This window comes from Rhinoderma darwinii, chromosome 11 (genome assembly GCF_050947455.1).
Source record: "Rhinoderma darwinii isolate aRhiDar2 chromosome 11, aRhiDar2.hap1, whole genome shotgun sequence".
Classification (NCBI taxonomy): Eukaryota; Metazoa; Chordata; class Amphibia; order Anura; family Rhinodermatidae; genus Rhinoderma; species Rhinoderma darwinii.
In genome coordinates this window covers 61,966,861-61,982,022 of record NC_134697.1, presented here as the reverse complement: position 1 = coordinate 61,982,022, position 15,162 = coordinate 61,966,861, and the positions used below count along the sequence as shown (strand labels likewise).

The 15,162-nt window shown below is 43.3% G+C and overlaps 1 protein-coding gene across 3 annotated transcripts; it reads right to left on the bottom strand.

Annotated features, from left to right (window-relative positions):
* Positions 1-8,837: 8,837 nt before the first annotated feature.
* On the bottom strand, positions 8,838-11,632 carry FAM241B (family with sequence similarity 241 member B). 3 transcript variants are annotated; one of them, XM_075842748.1, is made up of 3 exons: positions 11,490-11,632; positions 10,662-10,781; positions 8,838-9,491 (listed from the first exon to the last, which is right to left on the bottom strand). In XM_075842748.1, exons 2-3 carry the CDS (start codon positions 10,746-10,748, stop codon positions 9,231-9,233), a joined length of 348 nt encoding a protein of 115 aa, XP_075698863.1. In that variant the 5' UTR covers positions 10,749-10,781; positions 11,490-11,632; the 3' UTR covers positions 8,838-9,230. The 3 variants fall into 3 exon arrangements, with proteins under 3 accessions (XP_075698863.1, XP_075698864.1, XP_075698865.1); XM_075842749.1 differs by having other exon boundaries at positions 11,408-11,490; XM_075842750.1 differs by lacking the exon at positions 11,490-11,632 and adding an exon at positions 11,229-11,333.
* Positions 11,633-15,162: the final 3,530 nt, after the last annotated feature.

Here is a 15,162-nt window from a genome sequence, read left to right as displayed (position 1 = left end):
GAGGTCTGTAAAAATGACAATATACTGCAATACATTTATATTTCAGTGTATTGTTCCAGCGAACGCTGGTTCAAGTCCCCTAGGGGAACTAATAAAATGTGTAAAAAAAGGTAGATACATTTTCAGGAGTGTAAAAAAAATATTAAAAGTTAAAAAAAAAAAAAAAAAACTTTTCCCATTTTTCCCCAAGCACAATGTAAAAGATCAAAAACGGTGAACGGCATAAAAAAAAAATCCCAAATATTTAAAACACCAGAATCGTTGTTTTTGTTCACCTTAACGCAAAAAAAAAGTTTAAATAAGAAGTGATAATCGTATGTATCAAAAAATGGTGCCAATAAAATCTACAGTTCGTCCCGCAAAAAATAAGTCCTCACATCGCTCAATCTATGAAAAAATATAAAAGTTATGTCTCTCAGAATGTGGTGAAACAGAATAATTTTTTTTTTAACAAGTATTTTTTTCTTTGTAAAAGTATTAAAATATGAAGTTATGGAGTTGGTTCAGCTTCTATTGTGTTTTGAACTCTTCCTACCATGTGGTTCTATCTCCCCCAAACCTCACAAAAGATTAGCATGTTGCTCTTTTATTTTAAAACCATGACAAAGGCAAAGCAAAGTTGTTTTTTTCCGCTTTGTGTCCCTGATGGATTACTTCTGCGATGTGCTATCTGCATCCAATTTTTAAGAAAGCCTTCAGCTCAACAACACAAACCCACACACAGAAAATAGTCTATTAGTGAGCCCCCATTGTAATGTAATTGGATTTCTCCCCTTGTTAGATGGCAATGAAAATGTCATCTATATTGGTGGGCGACCATTCACTTCAAATAAAACCCAGTTGTCTTTTGGGTGAGCAGAAGAACTTTTCATGCATTAGGCAGCTGCACCGAGAAGGAAGTTTTTCATGTTTGCTGAACACGCCGCGGCTGCATGATCTTCCCAAGCACTTCTAACCTTTCAATCTAAGGCCAAACCATTTCAATAAGGGAGACATCGCATTAATTAGATCATTGCCCAAAGCAACTTAACCCTGATTCAGCGGTAAAGGGACAGCACTTCAGAGAAGATGTTCACAGCAACAAGAAATGCATTACCCTATTGACCAATGAGAAAAGATAATCTAGTCACTAAAAAATATCAGTGACCACCAACTACAGCAGGCAGGAGAACGTAACTTTATGCCTTCATATGGTAATGGCTATCAGAAATACATGATCATTTTTATATTTCACCATTCCCAAAACGTACTGTTTTAGTCTTTACGGTCTGTGCATAGCCCGGGAGCCCGCACCGCAGAAAAAAACGGAGATGCCTTATTACGGCCGTCTTCTGTGGTCCGGGCTCATTGAAAATAATGGCCGCGGCCATGTGCATGGCCCGAGATTTGCGGGCGGCCTGTTGCTGACAGTCCGCTGCCGGCCGAACCGAAAATCACGGCCGTGCACATGGCTACGGTCGTGTGCATGAGGCCTTATAGTATGAAGAAAAATGAATAAATAATAGGGATAAATAATGTCAGGGTTGCACTAGTAGGGGAAGAAGCACAGTGACTTGGTATTTGGTACTGTTGCCTTATATCAACATGGAGCTTATAATGTACGTTTTCCACATTCTTGTTCCATCCATGAACCTTGAATTCTTCCCAGATTCATATGCGAATAGGTCAATAAGCTTCTGACAAACTAGACTGTAAGCCGAATGGCAGACACGGCCTGACAGATTTAAGTTGTACATTCTCTCAGGGCTGCCATCAGGGCAATACGGCTTGTACTCTCGTCAGGGGCCCATCCAGCAACATAAAAAAGGGGCCTGCCCGCCGCTGCTGTCCATATAAAATTATGCCCAGGCCCCATTATATTGCAGGGATTGTTTCCTTTTTCAAAGTAAATAACGCTAAGGCTGGATTCACACAAGCGTGGCGTTTTTGCGCACGCAAAAACGCGGAGTTTTGCGTGCGCAAAAAACACTTACCAGCTCTGTGTGGCAGCAGCATATGATGCGCGGCTGCGTGCTTTTCGCGCAGCCGCCATCATTATGACACTCCATTTGGATGTTTGTATGAAGTGCTTCCGTGCGCCATGCGTGGTTTTCACGCACCCATTGTCTTCAATGGGTGCGTGATTCTCGCAAAACGCCCAAAGAACGGACATGTCGTGACTTTTTTTCAGCGGACTCACGCTGAGTAAAAATCACGAACATGTCTGCACGGCCCCATAGACTAATATAGGTCCGTGCAACGCGCGTGCAAATCACGCACGTTGCACGGACGTTTTTCCCGTTCGTCTGAATAAAGCCTAAGACCCAGCTTTTCAAGATACTGAGACAGGCTGTTCGGACGTTGTGTGCTGCTGTGCCTACAAGGTCCTGACGCTGGCATCATGATATTGCATGCGCCGATGCACACAACGTCCTGAAGCTAGCCAACGTCAAGATCTTATAAAGCAAGCCCCCCGTGTCAGGAGTGTGATTCACGGGCGCCCAGAAGTGAGGAGGCGCTCTGAAGTGAAGAGGCAAGAGGATCTGACCTGGGAGTAATAAGAGCATAACAGTCTGGGCTGAATTTTTTTTTTGGGGGGGGGGGGGGGTCTGGGGTCTAAATTAATTTGGGTGTCTGATGTCTGATTGGGGGTGTGAATTAATTTAGAGGTCTGGTCGGGGGTCTGAATTAATTTAAGTCTGGTTGGTGGTATGAATTAATTTTGGCATCTGGTCTAGTCTCTACACTGGTGACACTGGTGACATGGGTGACATGTGTGAAAAGGTGGAAACTTAATTTAGGTGTGCCGCAGTGGTGGAAGATCTTAGAGGCTGCAGGAGTCAGAGGCAGCAGCCAACTCTGCAACTTAATGAGTGACTGTGCTGTGCAAAAGCATAAGCTTTAGTGCAATGTTTTTTTATGTTTCCCCCCTGCACACCTACTGTCTCCCCCATGGCCCCACACAGAGACCCTGTCATCACAGTTTATTTGGGGTTTCAAATTTGGCTAGGCCCCGTTTCAATTTTTTTTAACTTCCTGAAAACTAATATGACACACAGACCAATATTTAAAAACAGGTCAGTTCTGCATGTACGGCACGTTGAGGAAAAACCACAGGGTGCCCTGGTGTCTTCACCCTTGGTGGAAAGACCAGGTGCTTGCAGAAGACTATTCAGAAGTTGTACTCCTCACTTCTTCTGCCTGCAAATTCAAGATCGTTGATATTTTATGGCAGAGATATTTGAGAGTTGTAGTAGCAGTGCTACATATATTGACACAATATGCCAGTATTGATTAAACGCCTAAACTGCAATATCCAAACTAGCAACATCCATGTTCTGTATCTGCTGTTCACGTGAATGTACTGAGCTGCAATACTAGACACAGCCACACGTGTATTGACATTGCGGTGTTAGATACTGCAATTTAGGGGCCACGACACTCCAGTAAGCACCAATGGTTCTGCCGATTGGTTGGTGTCTCGAACACGGATGGATAGGAGGTAAATGGTAGACAGAGCTAGACCATCAAGCTAAAAACCTGGAAAATTACTTAAAGGAGCACTCCCACAATTTTTTTTTATTCTCTGGCCCATTGGAAAGGCACAATTAGTAAATTGTGGTGAAGTTAATTTTCTTACCGGTGGCTGTATTTGTGGGTTATCCACTCCCTTGCAACAGCGTCTCATGTGTGGACAGGAAGTCTGTTTCTCCATTCATTCCTATAAGACTCATGTCGAGACTGTGATAGGAATGGAGAAACTGACTTCCTGTCCACACATGAGACGCTGTGGCGGTTGGTGAGTCCTATTGCGGGTCACATGACACAGTTGAGGACCAGAAGGGAGAGGATACCTCACAAATACAGACACCACTAAGAAGATTACCTTCACCACAATTTACATAGTGTGCCTCTCTAATGGGCCAGGGAATAAAAAATGTTGTGGGCATGCTCCTTTAAAGGGGTTTTCCCATCAGAGACATTTATGACAATTCCACAGGATATGTCATAAATGTCAGATAGATGCGGGTCCCACCTCTGGGACCCACACCGATCCCTAGAACGGGGCCCCATAACAGATAAATGGGGCAATTTTTCAGGGCTTTCCAATGTACCGGTACCATAGTTCAATGCAACATGGTGTTCGAAAACTAATTTTGTAAAATCTCCACTCCAAAAACCAAATTGCGCTCCTTCCATTTAGAGCCTTGCTGTGTGTCATCGCAGGTTATAACCACATGTGGGCTATTGCCGTACTCGGGAGAAATTGCTTTACAAATGTTGGGTGGCTTTTTCTCCTTTATCCCTTGTGAAATTGAAAAAATTCAACTTTTTGGTAGACAGAATTTGATATTAATTTTTACGGCCTAATTCCAATCAATTCTGCAAAAGACCTGTGGGGTCAAAATTCTCTCTATACCACTAGATAGATTCCTTACGGTGTGTAGTTTCCCAAATAGGGTCACTTTTGGGGGGCTCCTACTGTTTTGGCCCTGCAGGGTCCCTGAAAAAATAGCCTTTTGAAATTTTCTTGAAAATTTGAGAAATTGCTGCTAAAGTTCTTGTGACGTCCTAGAAAAAGAAAATAACGTTCAAAAAACAATGCCAACATAAAGTAGACACATGGGAAATGTGAAATAGTAACTATTTTGTGTGGTATTACTATCTGTTTTATAAGCAGATACATTTAAATTTAGAAAAGCGCACATTTTTGCAAAGCTTCTTTACATTTTGGTGTTTTTCACAAATAAATATTGAATTTATTGACCACATTTTTTCACTAACATTAAGTACAATGTGTCACAAGAAAACAATCTCAGAATCACTTGGATAGGTAAAAGCATTCCCAAGTTATTACCACATAAAGTGACATGTCAGATTTGAAAAATCGGCTTTGTCTTTAAGGCCAAAACAGGCTGTGTCCTGAAGGGGTTAATTACCACTAATAAAGAAACATTTTGAAGCACGTCTGATGTATTTTTTTTTAATGATGGGAAGGGCGTGGGGTATGACAGGAATTATCTGCTGGAAAACGTATTGTACCTAAACACCGAGTGTAAATCTAGGCTAAGGCCCATTTCAGATGTCCCTATTACAGCCACATTATATGGTCCATATTATGGCTGCAACACCAGGACCCTGTGCAGCTCTGCTTAACCAACCTTAGACCGCCATAGTGTTACGGCTGATAACGGCACCTGTGGGTCGGGACCTAGCAGAGCGGGATGAGGGGGAGGTAGTTGGTTGCACGCTGCAGTGTGTTCTATGGTGGCACAATCTGTAGACGTCACCTGTGTGTAACAAGCTACTCAGAATATAGGCTGCTGACAATCTACAGACAGCACCTATAGCCGTGTGGAATTTGATGTCCCAGGCGTCACGCTGCTGTATTAATATGTTGTACTGAATTATCAGCAAATAACTACTAAGAGAAATAGTAGCTCTAGTAAATGTATCTACAGCACTTGGACGAGAGGTCATGTACCTGTGAGACATATGACTAAACAATTTATACAAAATGTAATTTACCAAGATTATTTGTCTGCCACAAAAAATGCCCTTACAAACTTCATCATCCAAGCTGCAAATACATTGTGACACCAGTACATTACCACCAGTACATTACCACCAGATACGATCAGGCCAGGAGGTCAGCAGATCTCTAGATAATGCTTTAAAATCTCTGAGCTTTTGCCCAGTGCTGGCTCACTCAGCAATATAGAGAACACTTAGGGTATGTTCACACGGCCAAATTTCAGACGTATATGAGGCGTATTTTGCCTCGTTTTACGTCTGGAAATACGTCTCAAATACGTCGGCAAACATCTGCCGATTCATTTCAATGGGTTTGCCGACGTACTGTGCAGACGACCTGTTATTTACGTGTCGTCGTTTGACAGCTGTCAAACGACGACGCGTAAAAATACAGCCTCGTCAAAAGAAGTGTAGGACACTTCTTTGGACGTTTTTGGAGCTGTTTTCTCATAGACTCCAATGAAAACAGCTCCAAAAACGGACGTAAAAAACGCCGCGAAAACGGTGTGAAAACGCCGCGAAAAATGCGAGTTGGTAAAAAAACGTCTGAAAAGCAGGGTCTGTTTTCCCTTGAAAACAGCTCTGGATTTTCAGACGTTTTTGTTGACTACGTGTGAACATACCCTTAGGCCTCATGCACACAACCGTAGCCATGTGCACGGCCCGCGATTTGTGGGCGGATTGCGAGTGACACTCCGCGGCCGGCCGACCCTGAAAATCACGGCCGTGCACATGACTACGGTCGTGTGCATGAGGCCTAAGGCCTTATTCACACAAGCGTATTTCACGTCCGCGTTACGCGCATTAAAACAACGGTGTCCGCTGTGTGAAACTCACTGCATGTCCTATACTTGTGCGTTTTTTGCGCATCCCGCACCCATTGAAGTCAATGGGTGCGTGAAAATCACGGACAGCACTTGGACGCTCATCTGTGTGCCAAGCGTTTTTCACGCAAGAGTTGCTAAAGAAATGATGATTAAAAAAAACACCTTCAGTTTATTTTGCGGACGTAAAAAACGCGTGACCTACGGATGACATACACACGTAAAAAACGCAGACATGCACTGTACACGGATGTCACACGGAACTGCAACGCAAGAAAAACACTGCGTTTTTTACACACGCAAAGCGGACACGTTCGTGTGAATAAGGCCTAAAAGCTCATTATATATCTGTTTTACGGATGCCATACATTCAAATAAACCATGTGGTGGGACAGCAGCAGACCCAAGCAATAGAGGGATGCAAGTATACCAAAGATGGGAAGGCCTCCACTCCCAGTGCGATATCCAGAATAGTAGTAGAGGCGACAGCATCCAATTCAGTAATCAATAATGAATTCTGCTCAAGTTGTCATACAGAAGAAAAACAGCAACGTTTCAACCATGCAGCGGCCTCCATCATCCATAGGATAGTATGTTAAAAAGAAAACATACACGGGATGGAATAGCGTAGTCTACTACGCTATACCATATTTATTTATTTTTCGTCATAAATAAGCCCATGAGAGTTCATAACGTATATTTTAAGTGGATACCATATCATCCTATGGGTGACGGATGCCACTGTTAGGCCCTGAGTTTTTTTGCAGGCAGAAAAATCTGCCTCAAAATTTCTTCAGGAATTTTGAGGCAGATTTTCCCATGTCTGCACTTTCTTGCCGCGGTTTTTGCAGCGTTTTCTGGCTGCGGCCATTGAGCACAGGCAAAAAACCCAGCTGAAAAACGCTTCTCTGCCTCCTATTGATTTCAATAGGTGGTCAGAGATGGAATCGTGGGAAGAAAGAGCATGTCTCTTTTTTTCCCTTGCGAGCGGCAAATTGCGCGAGCTTGAAAATACGCTTCTGCCTCCCATTGAAATCAATGCGAGGTAGTTTCGCAAGTTTTTTGCCACTGATTCCAACGCGGTTTCCCCCAGACGAACGCAAGTGCTCCGAAACCTGTGTTGGCGTGGATGCCACATTTATCACTCTATTATGCGTTAGTATGATCAATATGATTCCTGTTATGGACTTTGTCACTACTTTGTAGTTTTCCTATTACAATTATTTTAAAAATGTCTATGAATCATACCGTCAGTTATGTATATATGTATTTGAGCTTGTGATTTGGACGTCCTCTTTTAGTGTGTTCATGGACCTTTTTAACTTTATAAGTTATGTCTAATAAAGACTTTGTCATATTTTTGAAACTTTCAAAATTGCTATTTGCATCTTCTTTCTGCTTTTTGCTTGTCTATTATACACTGTATGGGATGTATTAAATCTCTTCCTGCAGGTAAGTAGGAGAATCCCTGTGTTTACTTGGGTGAGGTTGGTGCTCAACTGCGCTTCCGAGTAAAGATTTTGGTAATATTGGTTTTCAACTAAAAGAATGCAATTTAGCCGGATCAATGAAAATTACTTTCACAGATGAAATGTAGAACCAGCGTCACAAGAAACGTTCCATGGGATTAATGAACAATTGGACTTGTTTCAAATACATTATAATAATCCAATCATTTCATCCTAATATGTCCAAATACTATTTATTAATGTGAAAAGTATTTGCATTTTAAAGGGATTTAAGGGCTTGTAATTATTACTAGGGAGTCATTTAGACTATAAAATAGCAGCAGTGTTGAAACCGTTTCAGGTGGCACCGCCGGGTCTTCATGCTCCTTTAGAGCTCCAGTGGCGTGACTTGCTATATTGATAGAAGGGCTGATGGCACCTAAAAATAAGTGCCACCAGCACTTACGCTCCTTTCTTTCCTCAGTGGAACATGGCTGTGGTCCAATACTGGATCAATGCAATGCTAAGAGTAGGGAAAAAATCCGGCTGCACTGTATCTAATATGCATGCCTAGGGAGTGATTGCGGATGAAGGGTTTTAGTTCACACAGGTTACCATTTCTTAAAAATAATAATATAATTGCAACGTCCTGCTGCTCATGAAGAGCGTACGCGTCATGTGTCGTCAACCGGTTATATAGCGGTTACCTAGTATATTCTGTAAAGCATCGGAAAACCAGAGGTACTTTTTAAGTAAAATTCCCAGTAGTTCTTAGGGCACGTTCAGACGTGGTGGAATTGCTGTGGACTTTTTTCCCATTATTTTTCTATGGCCTTTCAGGTAACTTAGTTCAGGTGTTGCGGAAAAAGCCGTTGCGGAAAGTAGGCTGCGGTGCAGAATGCATGGCCGCTAGCGGAGAAGCAGAGGATTTTCACTACAAATTTCAGCCTTTGGAATGCATGTTTTAATTACCTGTCAAATATGCAAATTTTCTGCCACGTCTGAACATACCCTTGGTCTAAGCCCTGCATAAAGTGACTAATCCACAAAATTTGCGCACATTGGGGTTTATTTATAACTCTTCGTATATTTATTTCTGAACAGTATAAAAATGGCATTGTCACGACTGTGGAATGGAGAAAACGTAGATCTTATTTCATATCAGATATTAAATTGGTTCAAAATACAAATAAAGTAGAAATGTGCATATAAATGAAAGCAAAGGGACAGAAAACGTGAATCATTTTCCATAAAGAAAACATTTCCGTCCACTAGGTTTAGCGCGAGTAAATCATCAGTAGTGGTGAAAGAGAGGTGCACTGTAGTTCAGAAGTTTGGATTCTCTCTCTCGGGGTCCACTGAAGATCATCACCACGGAGTGATCCATAACCGGACACCACCGCTTTGTTTTCCAGTCTTCCTGTCCAGTGTCCTGTGCTTCCACTTACCGCTGACTGAGGTGGGACACAGCGTATATTAAACCGACTAGTAGCAAGCCCCGGACTCCCATCATGAGAATGAGCAAAAGAAAGAGAATGGACATGACGGGCTCTACCACCTGATTCCCCAGGTTCCAACGTGGAAATCCCATATTCACCAGCTGCTGGTTAATGTCGGTGAACGGAGAGCGTCCTTCCGGCCTCGCCTCGTCTTGGGGGGCCGGCTGTGCTCCTGCTCCAGCATTTCCTACTGTGTTAAAAAATCCCTGCACAAACAGATGAAAGAAACGTTCAACGCAAAAAAAAAACTGAAATTATAGAAATGAATAACTTAATATATAAATTATTAACTGGTGCCACTTTTTACAGCATCAGGAGAATTACGTCAGTCCTTATAGCGGTTTATAGGAGATCTCAGCGATCACCGATCTAGTCCGTATTACGGGGTCACCCGCAGATACAGCAGTAGGTCATATATCACTGCACAATAAGGCCTCATTCACACGAGCGTGGCGTTTTTGCGCACGCACAAACACTGCGTTTTGCGTGCGCAAAAGGCACTTAACAGCTCCGTGAGGCAGCAGCATATGATGCGAGGCTGCGTGCTTTTCGCGCAGCCGCCATCATTATGACACTCCATTTTGATGTTTGTAAACAGAAAAGCACGTCGTGATTTTCTTGTTTACATTCAAAGTTTGACAGCTGTTGCGCAAATCACGCAGTTCACACGGAAGTGCTTCCGTGCGGCATGCGTTGTTTTCACGTACCCATTGACTTCAATGGGTGCGTGATTCGAGCAAAACGCCCAAAGAACGGACATGTCGTGACTTTTTTTCAGCGGACTCACGCTGAGTAAAAATCACAGACATGTCTGCACGGCCCCATAGACTAATATAGGTCCGTGCAACGCGCGTGAAAATCACGCGCATTGCATGAACATTTTTCCCGTTCGTCTGAATAAAGCCTATGGGTGTGTTCACATGTGTGTCGGGCTTCCGCTTATGGGTCCCGTCACGGGAACCCATCAACGGAAAAGCAAACGGAAACCATAGCTTCCGTTTGCATTACCATTTCAATGGCAATGCTTCCGTTGGTAATGGTTTCTGCTTTTCTCTGTTTCGTAAGTTCTTTAGGCAGATTCAATAGCGCAGTCGACTGCGCTATTGTTTCCACGAAAAAACCTGAAACCTTATGGAACGGAGATAAATGGCAGCCATTAGCAACGAAAGCATTGCCATTGAAATGGTAATGCAACGGAAGCTATGGTTTCCCTGACTAAAAGTTCTGACGGAATCCATCAACAGGAACCCTGACGCAGATGTGAACAGGCGCTAAGGAAGGTTTGCCATTCACCGAGGCGGAGTGATACTATGACTGCTCTTACAGCTTCCAAGGCAGTTGACTACATAGAAGGCTGTGCCTAAACAAGCTCTTACCTGGCGAGTACTGCTGCGTTGGGCGTTTGCCCTGACCCGAGGGTCATCATCCTGAACAATTTCCCCATTTGCTAAAATTCGCACCATTTTCTTTGGAAGTAACGTTGAAACTCAACAAATCTGATAGAAACAAACACACAGTTGTAAGGCATCACAATGCACAAATCACACTGTATTCTGTATAGATGGATCATAATAAATTGTAAATAATAAATAACACTTTCTATAGCCTTCAGGCCTTGATCACACAGTGCAGATTTGCTTCAGATTTTGCATGCATTTTTTTAAGCCCAAACCAGAATTAGACCCAGGAGACCCGACCTATAATGCCTTCCTTTATATATGTCTTCTGTTTATACATGCAAAACCTGCAGTGTGTGAACAAGGCCTAAGTATATGTTCTGCTGCACGAACCCTGAATGTTCCTTTGCTTATATGTCATATGTCAGACAGTACAGGCTGGGTATTAACCCCTCTGATCCTTTGTTTCAAATGAGATAAATGTGGTTGGCGGTGTCTGGCAGCCGCTTATCTCCCTCACTGCACAGAATAAGACATAAATATTACCTGATTATAATAACTAGAGCAGATTGTTTATCATGCACTTCATTGGTCTACAGCTTTGGAGAAACTACATCTCTCAGCTGGCTCTAAGAGGCCGCAGCTGTTGGGAGTTGTAGTCTCACCACAGCACAGGTTGCGGATGTAAAATGTCGTTTATCTTGGGTGTTTGTGCTCACAGTCACCTGCATTCTCGGGACATAAATACGGCGGTCAGTGAGGAGGCGCCCGTCCTGTCACTAGTACTGTACGGAGGTAGCTGCTTACCAGGCAGGACAACGTTCCTCTCCAGCCCACTTCCTGCTGCTATAACCCGGCTGCACACACAGGAAGCAGGGCTGGGCTTCTGCTGGGCACGGATCTGAAGATCTTCCCTGCTCCACAAAGCAATACTCAGTGCTGCCCTCTGCCGGGGCTCTCCTGAACTGATCTACTCCTCTATGTGAGCAGTAATAGAAGCGCTCTGCTGGGTCTGCAAAGGTCTGTAGGAACGAAACCAGACTCCCACGAGACGTGAATTGCATGAATAACCGTCCGTCCCCTATGCTGTTATTGAAAGTGCTAAGTTTTAAGAAGGTCTCCGTCTAAAGATAACACGTTTTTTAAACCCCCATGCACATTCAATGTGCTATACTTTGATGCGGATTTTTGGCGCAGGATCTCCTACATGTGAATGAGGTCCAACAGTGCCGTCCAAGGTGCCCATATGACAATATCAAAAACCCTGAACCTGCCCCCGTGGCAGGGGCAATCGCAGGAATGATGGTTTCATTGCCCCCATGTGTGCTTGCCCCACTGACCTCTCAGGTGGCAGCCGCATTTCCCCTATGACCTATTTGGTGGTTAGAATTGACAGGCCCACTTCTGTTTAAAAAGAGGTGGTCTTCAACAAACCCCTTTAACCCCTTCCTGCCGCAGCCCATTTTCAGATTTTCATTTTCGTTTTTTCCTCCTCACCTTCCAAAAGCCATAACTTTTTTATTTTTCCGTCGATATAGTCCTATGAGGGCTTGATTTTTGCAGAACGAGTTGTATTTTTTCGTAGCACCATTTATTGTGCCATATAATGTACTAGGAAACGGGAAAAAATTATTTGTGGGGTAGAAAATTTAAAAAACAGCAATTCCTCCATTGTTTTTTGCGCAACATGTTAACTTTATTCCGTGGGTCAATACGATTACGGCGACACCAAATATATAGTTTGTTCTATATTTATTTAAAAAAATTTAATTTGTGTCGCCAAATTCCGAGAGCCATAACTTTTTCCGTCAATTAAGTGGTATGAGGTTTATTTTTTGCGGGATAAGCTGTAGTTTTTAATAATACCATTTTGGGGTACATGTGACGTTTTGATCACTTTTTTTTTGTGGGAGATGAGGTGACCAAAAAATAGACATTCTGGCGTTTCCAATTTTTTTTATTTACGGCGTTCACCGTGCGGGTTAAATATATATTGTAATAGCTCAGACTTTTACGGACGCGGCGATACCAATTATGTTTATTTATTATTTTTACTATGCTCCAGGGGGAAAATGGGAAAAGGGTTTAAAAAAAAAAAAAACTTTGACTAATTTTTACTTTTTTTATTAGTCCCCCAAGGGGACTTCAACCAGCGATCGTTAGATCGCTTGCATGATATACTGCAATACTAATGTATTGCAGTATATTCATGATTCTGACAGGCAACTATTAAGCTTAGTAGGAGCACAAAGATGGCAGACCTGGGGGCCTTCATTAGGCCCCCAGGCAGCCATAGCAACCATCGCCCCCCCTCCCCTCCCCCACGATTGCATTGCAGGGGGCGCAATGAGCTGTTAGAGGGGTTCACCCTTCCTCTTCCTAACAATTTAAATGCTGCGGTCACTATTGACCGTGGCGTTAAACGAGCGGGATCGCGCTCGACCGCGCTGCCGCTCGTTACTCTGAAGTGTTGGCTGTAACAAACAGCCGACACCGGCATCGTATGGAGCGGGTTCACTCCGTGAGCCTGTTCCATACCTCCCCTACCCGACTTTGGCGTATGTATACGTCAAATGTCTGGAAGGGGTTAAGCATGCCTGTCTATACTTCTCCACGTTCCCCTGCTAACTTACTCTCTGTTCACGCTGCGTACGTCAGAGGTATACACCCGGAAATCCTCCTCACGTATATGTCTAATGGAAGCCTCCGACATATGCCACTGTATGGGAATACAGTACCATATGTCGTCCATAGGCACCCAAAAAAATGGAAAAAATATTCAACAGCTCTGAGATATTTAATGCTAAATGCACATTGTGGTAATTCTGGCCAAATGGTATATTGTATTGCGGTACAGGCAAAACTATGTGTGTGTTGTGCGTGCAATGGCGTTCTAGGTATGTGTTTCTAGTGTGATAGGATTGACTTCCCATCCTGAGAAACCCCTTCTTATGTGGATATAAAAAATTCTAAGGGTTCTTTCATGGTATGAAATCTCTGCTCTACGATTACCTGCTTGTGAATGTATTGTTTTAATAGTATAATTATAAGATTGTGTAATATAATGTGAAAGGTCTGTTAATTCTGGTTGCTTCTCGACCGATACTGGTTGCCAGCCTATCAAATATGTCTTAGACCTTATTCACATGAGCGTTGAATAGTGTGTTGGCCATTGAAACAACGGGCGTCACACGGACCTATGTGATTCAATGGGGCCGTTCACGCGGTCGTTGTTTCAAAGGAGCGTGTGAAGGGTCCGTGAAAAAGGTAAGACATTTCCTATTTTATTGCGCTTCACGCATCTCTCCATAGACTCTACTGATAACGCATCCCGCAGGGTACAGCACGGATGCACCTTGGATGTGAAAAACCTGTAGTTTTTCACGTCCGAGGTTTGCAACGCCCGTATGAACCTAGCCTAAGGCTGTATTTAGAGGTTGCAATTGAGGTGGGGTTAAAACTGCATAATAAAACCCCTTTTGATAATCTTTCTTGCTACTGCAATCCAAAAACAAAAGAAGGTTGTCAAACCTGGGGCTATTCAGTCTAGAAAAAAGATGGCTTAGGGGCGATCTCATTGCAATGTATAAATATATAATTGGACAATACAGAGATCTTTCTAATGATCTTTTTACACCTAGGCCTGTAACAAGGACAAGGGGGCATCCTCTACGTCTAGAGGAAGGAAGGTTTCACCACCATCACAGACAGGATTCTTTACTTTGAGAGCAGTGAGACCATGGAGCTCTCTGCCACAGGATGTTGTGATGGATGATTCTTTGATAAAGTTCAAGAAGGGTCTTGGTGCCGTTAATATTACAAGTTACGAGTACTAGATTCTGGAGATGGGACGTTGATCCAGGGATTTATTCTGATTTCCATATTTGGCGTCGGGGAGGAATTTTTCCCCTAATGGGGCAATTGGCATCAACCGCATTGGGGTTTTTGCCTTCCTCTGGATTAACAGGGTAGGATTATAGGTTGGACTTGATGGACCTCTGGCTTTTTTCAACCTTCTCAACTATGTAACTTAAGCGAAGCGGGTTTAAATAAACTTCCAATAAAGACCTAATCTGTCCACTCTTTGTCATGGCACCAGGTCCGAGAAGGAAATCTGGAGTAGGCAACCAACCTGCCTGATGATCTGGTCAGTTGGTACATGTATGTTGCTGTATCTGCTGGTTGGCCGCTGAAAGCACTGTTTGGTTCGGTCAGAGTTGAGTAAGAATACCACATATAAAGTCTGTTGCAGAAATTCAGAAATTTTCAAGGTACATGCAGCCGGGGCGTAACTAGGAAAGACTGGGCCCCATAGAAAACTCTTGACTGCCCCCCCCCCCCCGAGTGCCACAAGCAGCTCCCCTTATAAATAGTGCCCCCTGTAGAATGTGCCATACAGCCCCCCCTGTAGACAGTTCTATATAGCCCTGCCTATAGACAGTGTAACACCCCATTTGCAGATAGCGCCCCCACTTCCCCC